The 14,610-nt window shown below is 42.3% G+C and overlaps 1 protein-coding gene across 1 annotated transcript in view; it reads left to right on the top strand.

Moving 5' to 3' along the window:
- The window catches only part of LOC308090299 (phosphatidylinositol-binding clathrin assembly protein-like), a 38,367-nt gene that overhangs the window by 2,264 nt on the left and 21,493 nt on the right, over positions 1 to 14,610 (top strand). The window contains exons 2-7 of the mRNA XM_080435418.1: positions 7,656 to 7,798; positions 9,405 to 9,480; positions 10,331 to 10,433; positions 10,852 to 10,945; positions 11,431 to 11,542; positions 13,244 to 13,350. Coding sequence (XP_080291544.1) covers positions 7,656 to 7,798; positions 9,405 to 9,480; positions 10,331 to 10,433; positions 10,852 to 10,945; positions 11,431 to 11,542; positions 13,244 to 13,350 — 635 coding nt within the window. The remainder of the gene's footprint in view (positions 1 to 7,655; positions 7,799 to 9,404; positions 9,481 to 10,330; positions 10,434 to 10,851; positions 10,946 to 11,430; positions 11,543 to 13,243; positions 13,351 to 14,610) is intronic.

Below are 14,610 nucleotides of genomic sequence, written 5' to 3' on the forward strand. Positions count from 1 at the left end.
ATCGGGTAGGACAGTCTTCCAGAAACAACCAGGCCTTCGGCCAACCCCGCCATTCAGTCGTCCCAGCCGGTCAGGTAGACAGTCATGCCGGATTTATACTATTTGGTTACGTGCCAGTGTCACGCACTGAAAATAGCTGAGCTTGTAGATCGTCTATGTTCAGGCTTCAGTCCCCCCCCCCCCTCCTCCCCAACGCCGTGTAGGCCTGCTGTATGTCTATTGCATCCCACAGGGGCATCTGAGGTAGCTCACACTCTCACACACACACACACACACACACACACACACACACACACACACACACACACACACATACACACACCTCCTACGATTTACTTTCCTCACAGTAAATAAGCTGTTATTGACTGATATATGACTGACTCTCCGACACGGCAATCTACTTATGGCTGTTTTGATTTGATACAAGGCTCGCTCGGTCATGAATGGCGGTCACCATCTGCACGGCTGTTCAGTGTGCCGGGCTCCCTTACAGCAGCCGTTCTCTAACATTTGTATTTGGCCGCGGACCAGCATCTGAAAACATTTTCTGCCAGGGACCCAGAGGATTCGTGTAGAAGGGGAAAAATATTCTAAATTATTCAAAAATGTTCACAATTTTATATTAGATTACAAAAAGTATAAGATCTAGCTCACAATGTATATAATTCAGTTTTCAGCTTCACCTGGCTGATGGCTGCCCAGATGGTTAAGAGCAGCCATCAGATGGTCATGAGCAGCCCCCACCCCCCAGGCAGTTAGAGGTTGTCAGGGACACTTCGACACATAGACCGGGGCAGGGAGGCAAACCGGTGACCTTCTGATTGCCAGACGGCCTGGATTACCCACTAACTATGGCTGCCCCTCAATTATTAGCTATTCTTCCTCTCAATTATTAGCAATAGCCTGTCATATGACAAATAGCAAACATGGCCAATCCACGACCTCACATTGCATCGCCTTGTGAGCTTGTAGATCTGCTATTTTCCCTATTTTTGAAATGAAATGAAATTTTAATTGTTTTGGGAAATTTGCCCGAAATAGGGATTGACACCAGGGTTAATGTGGTTAAAAAAAACATTTACTTTCTTGCCACAATTTTAGCATATTATATAGTGTGATTCAGTGCAAAAAGAAACAGCTTGGACAGTCTTGTGCTTTTAACACAGGACGGTTTCATAGTGCAGGTGATTGTGAACAAAAGGTACCACTGTGGACATAATTCACCTCAACTAGCTCTTCCAATGGCTCCTATTGACTGTCACTTCACAACAGCAAGAGCAAATTTGCATTTGCTCTCCCCCACAGATGATTCCATGTTGCAATTATAGTCAATACCTCTATTCTCTCTCTCTGAGCTACAGTATATCATGAGACTTGTTTTGTGGCACGTCAGTAGCCTCAAGGGTTGAGAAATTGTGCTCAAGGCCATGCCGTCACCAGTTTGAATAGCTACTCGCACTGGCTGAGAGAATACAGGCAGGGAAGCTGAATTGGAATTGGAAGCTTTCCCCTTTCTCAGCAATCATGGTCAAAGTCCCCTTTAGCAAGTTACTGAATCCTTGACTGCTCTAAGGGAGCTGTTCAGTGGCCAGCAGTAGGTGATGGGTGTGAATAGGCTGTATAACCCTGCCACTTGTGTCCTGACACTGCCATAAATAATAATATGTTCTTACTTCTTAGTCAACTTGGGGTTAAAAGTTCAAAAGGAAAGTACTGCTACTGCTACACAAGCAACTTGTTAATGTATTGGAAGTGGGTGTAATTGCTTTCAGTGGAGGAATACAGGGAAAACTGCCAAATAGCACAAAATGTATTTTGTGTATAACAAAAATCGTGGGCTTAAAAGGAACAAAAAGGTGTTAAGGAACAATAATTGTTGCCAAAATGGTTGCATCTCAAAAGGGTTTAAGAGGTTGCCAACATTACGGCCTTTGAAGCAGATTCAAGATCAGTTTTTCCTTTTGAAGAACATGAAGAATGTGGAGCGGATGTGATCGTTGACTCTAGATCAGTACCTCTTCTCTGCTTGTTGACAGTATTGATAATCCATGGCCTGGTTGTCAGGACCGACTACAACACATTTCAGTTACCTCCTGGAAATACTTGAGCATGTGTTTGATCTCGCCCAGTGCCAGGCAAATGCTATGAATACATGAATACACAGCGACGGGAAATCGCGGCAACCCCCCCCCCCCCCCCCCCCCCCAACTCTACAAACCTTCTGCATGCATGATAAATCAAGTGCACCTGAAGCCATTACAGAAATTCACACAGCAGCGAATGGACTCGTGTGTTACAGGACACGCGTTCTTTACGGTGTCATGACCTTGACGGACCAAGCGGGTGACATAAACAGCTGATGCTGATTATTTAGTAGCCATGGTAAAATGATGAGCATGACAGACATAGTAATAGGATTCCACTGGGGAACGTTCTGCTTGGTAGAGATAGTAGGTTGTAGGATCCACATATATCCAACACAGAATAGCCTATTAATCGGTCCATGACGACCCTCTGCCCCGGACCACGCAGTAAAGTAAAATGCTCTATTGCACACAATTTCACATGCTGTGTGTGTGCTCCGTCCTGGCAGAAACAGTGTCGTGAATGTCTCCCAAGTCGGTTTTGAAATAGTCCCAATGTTAAAGTCGTCCATGCGGGGCTTTCGTATTTGCTAACTTGCTAACTCGTTAGTAATGCTACCAGACTGCCATAACCCCCTGTTAGTATTGCATAGCCTACTTGTTTATTCTTAAAATACTGTAGTCCGTTGACAAAGGCTAATGCTAAACGACAATGTGAACGTCAACGTGGTTAATCAAATGACTTGCTATCAAAACAATAAAATAGACATGTTGTAGACCTATCTTTAACCACTTACACCCTATATAGGCCTACTTAGTTGTGCAACGAATAGTGAAAATAGCCAATACAAGCTTACAAGGCATCACATCGTGATGCGTTGTGAGATTGTATATTAGTTATTTCCACTATTTCAGCAAATCATTGGATGTGATTTTCTGATGAGAGCGGCTGTTGTTCTTAATTTCCCTTCGGGGATTAATCAAGTATTTCTATTGTTTGCCTTTTTTATTGAATATTTTGTATAATGACTTGCCCAAAATAAGGATGCCAGCCAGGTTGAAAGTGGTTACTGGTTAATATACCCACAATCAAAAATAGCCACAGTATGTAGTTTGGGAGCAGTAGCCTACATGAGTGAGTGTCTGTACACTAGCATTATTTTCTGCCTGAGCCTTCCAATCTGTTTGAATCTATCATGAATTCCTCTTCTTATTACCTGTCTTAAATGTCAAATGCATACCCCTCTAATCATTATCCCCTCTCTGAATGGTCCATTCGTGTATGATTATTTGCCATGTTGGGTCAATATATTGATCAGCATGGTTGCCAACCATAAAGTTATCCCCAGGGATCCATTCAACGACATCTGTGATTCAGCTTTTATTGATGTCAGTGGAAACCTACAGGCATCAGCGATGGAAGCACAAGTGCTGAAATATTCATCTGCAGTGTTAATTTAACTGTGAAAGCATGACAGTGGACCCGTAAGGATTTTTGTTATATAGTACATGGAAATCATTAAATCTAAGCTCATTAAGAAAGGAGAGCGAGTGCAAGAGTGAGAGAGAGAGAGAGAGAGAGAGTGAATGTGTGTGTGTGTGTGTGTGTGTGTGTGTGTGTGTGTGTGTGTGTGTGTGTGTGTGTGTGTGTGTGTGTGTGTGTGTCTGTGTGTGTGTGTGTGTGTGTGCGTGCGTGCGTGCGTGCGTGCGCGTGTGCGTGTGTGTGTGTGTGTGTGTGTGTGTGTGTGTGTGTGTGTGTGTGTGCGCGTGTGTGTGTGTGTGCGCGTGTGTGTGTGTGCGCGTGTGTGTGTTGTGGGTGGAGAAGTAAGTTGAAGGTGATTTTATGATAAGAATGATCAATCATTAGTGCAACCAGACACAACAAGGCCAATGTCAGATACGGAGGACGCGAGTGTGTGTGTGTGTGTGTGTGTGTGTGTGTGTGTGTGTGTGTGTGTGTGTGTGTGTGTGTGTGTGTGTGTGTGACTGTGTGTGTGTGTGTGTGTGTGTGTGTGTGTGTGTGTGTGTGTGTGTGTGTGTGTGTGTGTGTGTGTGTGTGTGTGTGTGTACTATACAGTAGGGCTCAACCCAAGACTGCACAACATTAATTAGTGTGGTCCGATCTCATTACCTCATTACATTAGTTACTGAGACAAGTCATACATCCACTGGCAAACACCATTAAGCATGTGTTAAGTATGAGTGAGCGCTACCATTACAGATAATACCATTTCAATATATTGGTGGGTGGAGATAGAGGGGTAATTAAGAACAATCGCTGTAGGAAAGCCCTGACGGGTCTCAGTAAAAATATGCATGGTTAAAATTCTGGAGCTGAAGCAATTTCTTTATGTAGTTCAGTCTCAAAAGTTGCCGTTAATTAGCTGTGTTGAATAATTCCAAGATGAGAGTGTAAAAATGGCTTATTCTCAGAAACAATATGTTTCACGTTATCATCATAGTAGGAATTGAATGTTATTAAAACAATCGACCCATAGAGTTACGTCAGAAGAATGCTATTGAAAAATTGTGCAGTTACCGTTTGCAGGTTCTGCTAGGTCAATGGTTCTCAAAGTGGGGTCCCGGGACCCACAGGGGCCCTTGAGGAGATTCCAGGGGGTCCCCAGGGGGCTAAGTGATTGATAGCTAGGAACCAAATGGACCCTTACAGATCTACAAGTACAAGCTCATATCACATTGCAATGGCCTGGTCAACAAAGTATATGTTAACACAGGAAAATGGTTGTAATGTTTCCATGCTTCATAATTGGTTGATGTCTCCTTTTGGGACAAAACACTTCGAAACCCGCACACTAATAACACGCACACACGCACGCACGCACGCACACACACACACACACACACACACACGCACGGCGAGATCATGTTTTTTAATGAATTATTTGTAGTCTGTACAATAATCCAGTTGAACGGATTAAATTCACGCTACAGTCATGTCAAATAAAGTCCATGTCTTGCTTTGCATTAGAATACGGCAGCATTCTCTGAATGGAGGGCCTGTTAATGGTTCTGCAGAGTTTAAAACCTGCTCTTAGTCTTAATTCTTTTGAGATTATCCAGGCATCATGCATACTTCACATTTCAATCTTTAGCCATACAGAAAATCCTTAAAGACACAGTTGAGGGCATTCCTTCCTTTTGAGCCACTGTTTCTCAACATGGAACATTTGGTTCCATTTGGAGATTTTGCAGTGTAGTTTTATTGAGGTCTCAGAGATGAAAAAGAATGGCATCAAAGGTGTAATGCATTGGTTCTCAAAGTGGGGTCCGGGGACCCCCAGGGGTCCTTGGGGGGGGGGTCCCCAGCAAAATGTGTTAATATAGCATCGCGATAAGTTTTACCTTTTAGACTTTGGCTATTCAAAATAGCAGATCTACAAGCTCATATGAGCATAATATGCTTATATGAGCTTGTTTCATAGCTAATATTATGAGCTATGAGCTTGTAGTGTAGATCTGCTATTTTTGAAAAATCGTGAACATTAATTTTGTGCAAACCTTTGAATATATATATATTTTAGCTTGTATTTCAGCTATTTTCTTGCCTGTTTCCTATATTATCTGACAACGTGGCCTATGTTTGACCAGTTTTTATAGTATAGTTTGTTGATTACTTTTGATGCTGTAATGGTCTTTAAAAATAAATAAAAGTGTAATTTTTTGGTATTAAAAAGGTCTTAAAAGTCCTTACATTGTCACTTTACTGTCATCTGGGGACCCCCCCCCCCCAAAAAAAAATCATGTGAGGATCCCCCTGGGGGTCCCACCCCACAGGTTGAGAACCACTGCTCTAAGCTGTCCCCCAGTAGAAGCTCAGTCTGGATCAACACATTCTCCATTGTCTACTAGTCTATAGTGTCTGTCACCCAGTGTCTGTGGGACCTAAAAGTAGGTCACAGACAAAGGTATTTAACCACTTAAACCCTATAGTAGTTAGTTGATCGTATGACCAAGGGCTCTATAATAGGTCTAATTATTGTAGCCAAATGATAGCCACAGAGTATATGGATGCTAGGGTTCGTGGTTAATACTGGAATATTTTCATATGCACTGACTTCACGGTAAAAGCATAATTTGAGGGGTTAATAGTTTCAGCCCCATATATGCTTAGTTGTACGATGAATAGTGAAAATGCTCATTCTATAAGCTTGTAGATGTGCAGTTGTTGCAATTGTTTTTTACATTTAACATTTTTTATTTTATTTGACATTTTCCCCTTTAATGATATGCCCAAAATAGGGACGCCAGTGTTAAAGTTGTTAAAGTGACTGACTTTAGACATATTGGACTGTGAAACAAGCCTGACCGTATTTCACTCATGAAACACAAACCAAATGCACACGCATGCATGTTGACACTCAATTACACTCGCACGTGCACAGTTGAACGTCTGTCACCGTGCTAACGTTTGTCAACTCTGAGCTACTTCACATTACAATTGATGCCATGCATTTGCAATAGCGAGCCAATTTTTCTTTCTACGTTATGTGAGTGAGTTGAGGGCAGACGCTGGCTCGGGTCAATTCACATCAAGGACTGGCCATTCATTTCACTGATGTTTGTGAATTATCCCCCTAAGGTGTACTATATAGGAATATCGACTTTTGACTGGACCTGCCGTCTTCCGAGTTGATACTTAATTGACAGTCTTGCAGTCAATATCCTCTGTTGAGTTTAGTCATAACATGACATTGAGATGTAGTAGCCCACGTTGTTTTTCAATACCAACCCACCTGTGTATAGAGCAGTGGTTCTCAACCTTTTCAGGCCGCGACCCCTCAAAATAATCATATTTGAACTGGGGACCCCCCCAAAATATTCATATTTGAACTGGGGACCCCCCACCCTAACAAACACTTGGAATTGTAGGAGTTGATGCATTACATTTTGTTTGACTCGGTTCCACAGGTAAATATTGTGAAAATAGCTGATCTACAAGCTCACAACGCCTTGCTTTTGATGGTTTCCCAGCCCGGATGCATGCAGTGCACAGTTCATTTTTTCTTTAAGTAATTAATTAATTAAGAAAATAATTCACTATAAGCTGAGTTCTCCTGTTCGCTAGTCTGAATACAACACTACGGCTGTAACTATCAGTTATTGTCTTAGCGATTATTCAATTGATTACTTTTTTTGATTAATCGAATAACAGAGAAGCCCTTTTTTTTAGATATAGATTTTTGATATATCAACAAATCGAAGCAAAACAAAACAAAACAATTATAATAGATTTTTGATAGTTGATTAAATTGATTAATCTGATTAACCATTTAAGCCATATAAGCCATATTTTATTGTGTGACGCATTATGAGCTTGTAGAACTGACATAACCGCCCCCCCCCCTCCCAAAACGTATTTTATCTACAGATTTAATACATTTTTATGATCGATTAAATCAATTAGTTCAATTAACTGATGCAACCCTACGATACACCAGTTGACTCTGCATTCATTCATTCATTCCTGCATTGCTGTTTATGCCAGTGAACTTGACTGATAAATTGATTGATTGATTGATTGATGGCCTGTTTTCCTGGTGTGCTGTACAGACCTGATCCACTGCACCAATGAGCTGAACGTCAGCGTGCCCCACCTGGCGGACACCCTGCTGGAGCGGACCGCCAGCAACAGCTGGGTGGTGGTCTTCAAAGCTCTCGTCACCACGCACCACCTCATGATGTATGGCAATGAGGTGAGTAAGCACGCACGCACGCACGCACGCACACGCACACGCACACGCACACGCACACGCACACACACACACACACACTCACACTCACACTCACACTCACACTCACACTCACACTCACACTCACACTCACACACACACACACACACACACACACACACACAAACAAACAGATGTCTTCGCTGAAAATATTTGATATAACAACGCGTCTGTTAAAGGAGTAGTTCACCCAAAAAATTACTTATTTTCTATCAATTGCACACCCCATGAAGCCTTGAATCCATGGATTTATTTTTGTTTTTGTGGCATTCCTTAGCCAATAATTTGATTCCCGTCTCCTACCGGCTAATGTATCCGGTAGGAGACACAAAGTAGATTATTTGTGTCTCCTACCGGATACACACCCGGTCATCAAATTATTGGCTTAGGAATGCCACAAAAACTAAAATAAATCCATGAATTCAAGGCTTCATGAGGTGTGCAATTGATAGAAAATATGTCATTTTTTGGGTGAACTCCTCCTTTAAGTTGTACATGTAGATTGGCTATTTTTGTCAAATGTTCACCTATTTTAGCCCAATGTCATATTCCAGGACGGTCACGCACACACACACACACACCTGACGTCAATCTCCAACACACATTCCAATAGAAACAACAAGACCACAGGGTTACTGGTTTGACCCCGTGTTGCTTTGTTTTGCTCACATCCCTGCACATTACTGCATACATCCACGTAACCAAACACGCCACGCAAAGTTCAAAACAGAGGGCAAAGGACATGCAAAGATTCAGAACGGTTCAACTTTACAGCAGTGTAATGCTGGCACGCTGACACAAGCTTATCTTATCAGCAAATACTACTCTAGGTTTTTATAGTAAACACAATAGTGAAGTGTTTGACCTGCTTGTCACATGGTCCATTAGTGTTTCGTTGCTGTCGAGGCAGAAACCTTGTAATCTCCATATTTCACCTTTTTATGTTTTTATCGTAAATTTATGCCAGTTTATGACATTCGTACCAGAGTGTCGCACAAAAGTAGCAAAAATAGCCGATCTAGAAGCTCACAACATCGTAAGTTTGCAATGTGTTGTGAGCTTGTAAGACAGCTATTTTTGCTATTTTTGAGAGTTAAAGTGAATGGGGATTTCATAAATATTGAACCAATGAAAAGTATTAACAAGAGCTTATGACTTAGTAATAACTACACCGGATCCATTAGAACACAGGTTCTTCTTTTTTTTACATTTCCTGAAAAGTAACGGTTTTGGAGTGGCCATAGATAGACATAATAGATAGATAGATATAGATAGATAGATAGATAGATAGATAGATAGATAGATAGATAGATAGATAGATAGATAGATAGATAGATAGATAGATTCTAAATATAGATTAGCTGGCCGCCATACAAGGTTTACACCTGACAGCGACAATTTCATAGTAAAGGCGACGGCAGTGGTTGTTGGGCTGGCAAATACATACAAACTCACACATACGCGTACGTCACTGCACTGCAAAAGTGACGTCCATGTGACGTCCAACAATCAGATAATGAACTCTCCCTGTCTTTGTTCTGTTGTGTCCTGCTCTTTTCTTCCCTTTCAGAGATTGATGCAGTACCTAGCCTCCAGAAACACACTCTTCAACCTCAACAACTTCTTAGATAAGGCTGCACTACAAGGTAATTCGAGGCCAGCCTGCGATTTGAATAGTCAGCAGCGCTGTACGTCAAACGGAACGACTTTCTGTCCCAGTCTCCCTGTCTCTGTAACACTACCAGTGAGTCTGCTTTGGACTTCAATTACTGTGTTCCAGACAAAAGAAGTCACGATCCATAACTGAACACTGTGTTCAAATGGAGGTTCATGGCTGGATGGAGAGTATCTTTAACTACTACTGGCTCAACATGAGTTTCATGGACTTCATTTTGTGTTTATTCTTTCCACGGCCTAATGGCTATACCCTGAAATTGTGTAAATCGGTAGTTCTGAAACTTTTTTTATTTCATGGACCACCATAACTCACCATAAGAGAGTGTATGGATCCATTTGGTTCCAATTGTACACTCTCAGAGTTACAGACCTGTAAGGGTCCATTTGGAACCCCCTCAAGCAATTTAGCTGAGAATGAGATAGCATAGTCATTATTGTTTAAATGATGCAACCTCTTCATAAGCCCTGTTTTATACTTCGACTATTAAAAAATAGCCAAACTACCAGCTCACAACACGTCATCTTTGTGAGCTTGTTGATCTGCTATTTTTTTTAATATTTTGGGGAAAATAAGAAAAAAAAGTAGTTGGTTTCAAACTTAATGACATGCCCAAAGGGTGCCGCAAGGGTGAAAGTGGTTGAAGATTTTATCGGTACAATGAACAACGTTTTAAGTGGTAATGAAGGTTAAACTGCCACTTGACACTGTCCTGTATTCTGTACACCGGAGCTCACATGCAGCTTAACCCTACGTGTGGTTTTCAAGTAAGGTCAAGGTGAGACTGTCTCTAACAACGGTGCGCCCTGCATGTCCTCCAGGGTACGACATGTCAACCTTCATCCGACGTTACAGTCGCTACCTGAATGAGAAGGCCATGTCCTATAGACTAGTGGCGGTGGACTTCACCAAGATGAAGAGAGGGTAATGCACACCACAAATACACACGTGTGTGACTTGTGAGGACGTCAACATTTTAGGATTTTAGGATTTCATAAATGGCATTAAAACATGTTTTTACACTAGCTATACCCTGTTTACAGTATAGTTGGGTGCCAGTGTCGCACACCAAAAATAATTGTCCTCACAAGTGTCTATTTCTTAAAATCCTACTCTACTTTTAGCCCTCACAGTACAAAGTACAAACACACTCACAGAGGCATGCAGAATTGTCTATATACTGTACCACTTTGATGTACATCCTCTCCTTTACGCGTGTGTGTGTGTGTGTGTGTGTGTGTGTGTGTGTGTGTGTGTGTGTGTGTGTGTGTGTGTGTGTGTGTGTGTGTGTGTGTGTGTGTGTGTGTGTGTGTGTGTGTGTGTGTGCGCGTGTTGTGAGCAGAGCTGAAGGTGTGATGCGTACCATGACCACAGAGAAGCTGATCAAAACGCTGCCCATCATTCAGAACCAGCTGGATGCACTGCTGGACTTCCAGGTACACATTTAGGTTCAGCCAGAAGCACACTTCATGTTCAGAAGGTTGCCAGTCCAAATGATACTGACCATGATACTGACCATAATACTGACATGATACTGACCATGATACTGACCATGATACTGTCATGATACTGACCATGATACTGACATGATACTGACAATGATATTGACCATGATACTGAATGATACTGACCATGACACTGACCATGATATTGACCATGATACTGACCATGATACCGCCCATGATACCGACCAAGATACCGACCAAGATACCGACCAAGATACCGAGTACCGACCATGATGCCTATGATATGATGTCTGTTTTTTTCTACTAAACTACTCAACCACCTCCCTCTCTCTCCTTCTCTCCTTCTCTCTCTCTCTCTCTCTCTCTCTCTCTCTCTCTCTCTCTCTCTCTCTCTCTCTTTCTTTTTCTATATTCCTTCTTGTTTGTCTCCCCCTCTTTCATCTTTCTGCCTCCAGCCCAACTCTAACGAGTTAACCAATGGCGTGATCAACGCAGCTTTCATGTTGCTGTTCAAAGACTCCATACGGTTGTTTGCTGCCTACAATGAAGGGGTCATCAATATGCTAGGTAAGACACTCTCCCAGGCACAAATACCAGCCAGGCCACTTTCCAAAAAAACATATTCAGTCTGAGAGAATGCACGCACAACAGGTGCTGGATTTAAAAAATTGTACTAGCAAACAGAAATAGCCGTTCTACAGCGCTGTGAGCTTATACATAGGCTATTTTTTATATTTATCATACAACGTATAAAGGGCTTAAAGGGGCATGAAACCTTAGGCTTATTTTGTAGTTTATTTTCCAGTTCAAGTTAAACACTACAGTAGAATAGAAACATGGCAGGCTAGTAAGCAACACACCTGTAATAACAGGTGTGTTGGTAATAACAAAATCAGCCTAGGGTTTCACCCCCCTCTCCCTTTAAGTGGTTAAAGAGTGTACATCGTTTCAACTGAAATGCTCTTTGTCTGGTGACGAAGAGCATTTCAGTCGAAACATTGTACACTCGTTAAAATTTCGGGAGCACACTAAAGCAGTGTGCGGATATCCTCTCCCTTCTCAGTTACAAAAGTGTGCTTTCGCCAAGGACTGTCTGATTTAAAATGTTTTTAGTTTTTTTTGTGGAATGGGAAGCTGGGTTTTGCAACGCTTTTGAGGCACGTCTCGTCCTTTGTGGATGTTCTGTTTTTAGAAAGGTGAATGAACGTGTTCACAGACAACGTGTCCTTGTGGACCACATCTGTGTCAAGCTACAGAGCATGTGAACCAGCTCCATAAACCCGCAAGATTGAACACACACGTTTCGACCTAGGCACCCGTCTGTCTGTCTGTCCGTCCGTCCGTCAGTCCGTCCGTCTGTACGTCCCAACCTTGTGAACGTTATATCTCAGGAACGCCTTAGCACAAAAATGGTTTAGCTGGAGACTCAGTAACTGAACTCAATCTAACACAATCTCTAGCCCCATGCACCCTTAAAAGGAACTTTCTATTGTTATATCTGTCCTGTGGGATCTATTTTGCTGTCTAGATATTTCTCTCCTCTCCCTGTCAAAGTTAACCTGACTCAGCCAGATGAGGGCGGTATTGAGTTTCACAATACACCCTGATCTGGGATCGCTCAGGGAGTAAAGCTGCCCGGTTGCTGCGTGTACGAACCAATCAGCGGCTGCTAGGGGCGGGATCATCCAATCACCTGCCAAGTAGCTTGAAAAAATGAAACGCCGTCTGGCATCGATTCTGCTACCGGAGTCTCAGATGGAAGTAGGCTGTGAAACAAAATGTGTGTCGCAAGCTTCTTCCATTTGGTGAAGTCAGGTTATGTCAAAGTGTCCTTGAGAGATTCTACAAACCAGCATATTTCACATCAAACTATTAATTTGGTGATGCCTCATTCATATAGGTTGGTGATTTTATTTTCGTTGCTTTATCGCTGTGTTATATTATTTGCATTCTGTGTGGATGTATTCATAACATGATGAAATATAAATAAGATGTTGCCTTCTCGCTATTTTAGAAAGATTGTAACAAATATATCCCAAAATAGGGATGCCAGCTTGAAAGTGATTAAAGGTCAAATAAGTTAACCATGAGAAGAATCCTCAGTTGCCGCGTGGCCGCATGGCTGCCATGAAAAAGCCAACATCCTAGTTTAGTAGTACTCACTGTGCGAACAACAATACTGGGCCGAAAATCTGGGATCCCAAGTAAGACCAGGTGGGAACCAATTATATGCTGTTCTTCTGATTCACCCTGCACTTCACTCTGCAGAGAAATACTTCGACATGAAGAAGAACCAGTGTAAAGACGCCCTGGAGATCTACAGGACCTTCCTCAACAGGATGACCAGACTGTCTGAGTTCCTCAAAGTGGCAGAGGTAATGTCTGTTTGTCTCACCTGTCCTCCCCCGAGGATGCGTTGAGCAAGACACCCCTGGGCGGTCTGGAGTGCATCTCGTAGGGTTAAAAAACTTAAAATGGTCTCTACTCCTCTCCTCTGCTCTCTTTTCTCTCCTCCTCTCGTCTCTCCTCGTTTCTTCTTTTCTCTTCTGTTCTGTGAATTGACATGAATAGGACAGAGCAGGCATGAAATGGGACCATTGCTTGTCCAAAGATAGAAGCAAGTTGTTGACAACTTTAACCTATTGAGATGCAGCCTGGATCGCCCCAGTGGAATGTTTTTGTTCACTTTACCCCCTGTGTGACCTGATTTAGGATCAGCATTTCCTAACCTCAACCTCAGAGGGAGGAAGGCACTCAGAGGATCACAGCTGATCGTAGATCAGAATCTGGGGGGATTAGGGTACTACTTCTCGTTTGCCTTCAATTTCTCTCCTCTCTCTCCTGTCCTTCTTTTGGCCTTTGCCAAAATCGTGATCTACTTACAGGCAGTGTCGTAGCCAATCAGAGAGCTACTCCATACACAGATTCCTGTCCAAAGACCCCTCGCGTGCTGCCTGTTCACATGCCTGCACTGCATGCCCCGGCAAGCTTTTTTTCTGTCTATATTTCCCCCCCTCTCTTTCTCTTTCTCCTTCTCTCCTCCTTTCTTGTTTAATTTCCTCCTTCCTTCCTCTTTTTAAAAATATTTTGCTATGGCTGTTATCAAATTCAGAGTGCCAGTACTTGTTATTGATAAAGCTTTACATTAAAAAAGAAAAAAAAAAGAAACTCTCATTGTCAAAAGGCTTCCTCTCACATGCTTGGTTCGGTTCTTATTTCAAAAAGTAAAAAAGAAAGAAGAAATAAAGGGGGATGCAACAGCTCAATCGAGAAAAAGAAAACAACTAACGTTGACTTTAAAGACCCATTCATTTACCTGTCTAACAAAAATGTCTGTCTTGTTTGTTTTGTGTCATTTGTGCCCTACACCCCCCTCCCCACCCCTCCGTTCCTCTTTGCGTTCAAAGTCAACATTAGTCAAAGCGTCCTCTTCCCTTTTTGGATGTTCCACACTTCCACCCCGCAGTCACTGTGACCTGCTGTCTGCCTCTAACCTGTGTTCTCACACCATTCATTTCAAACCAGCTCTCCAGATGTCAGTGTGCGTGCCCGCACAGGCGCGCGTGTGCGTGTGTACTACTGTATGTGTGTGTGTATGTAAATATATATATATATATATATATATATATATATAT

Source organism: Gymnoscopelus braueri (assembly GCF_963280865.1).
Source record: "Gymnoscopelus braueri genome assembly, chromosome: 8".
Lineage (NCBI taxonomy): Eukaryota > Metazoa > Chordata > Actinopteri > Myctophiformes > Myctophidae > Gymnoscopelus > Gymnoscopelus braueri.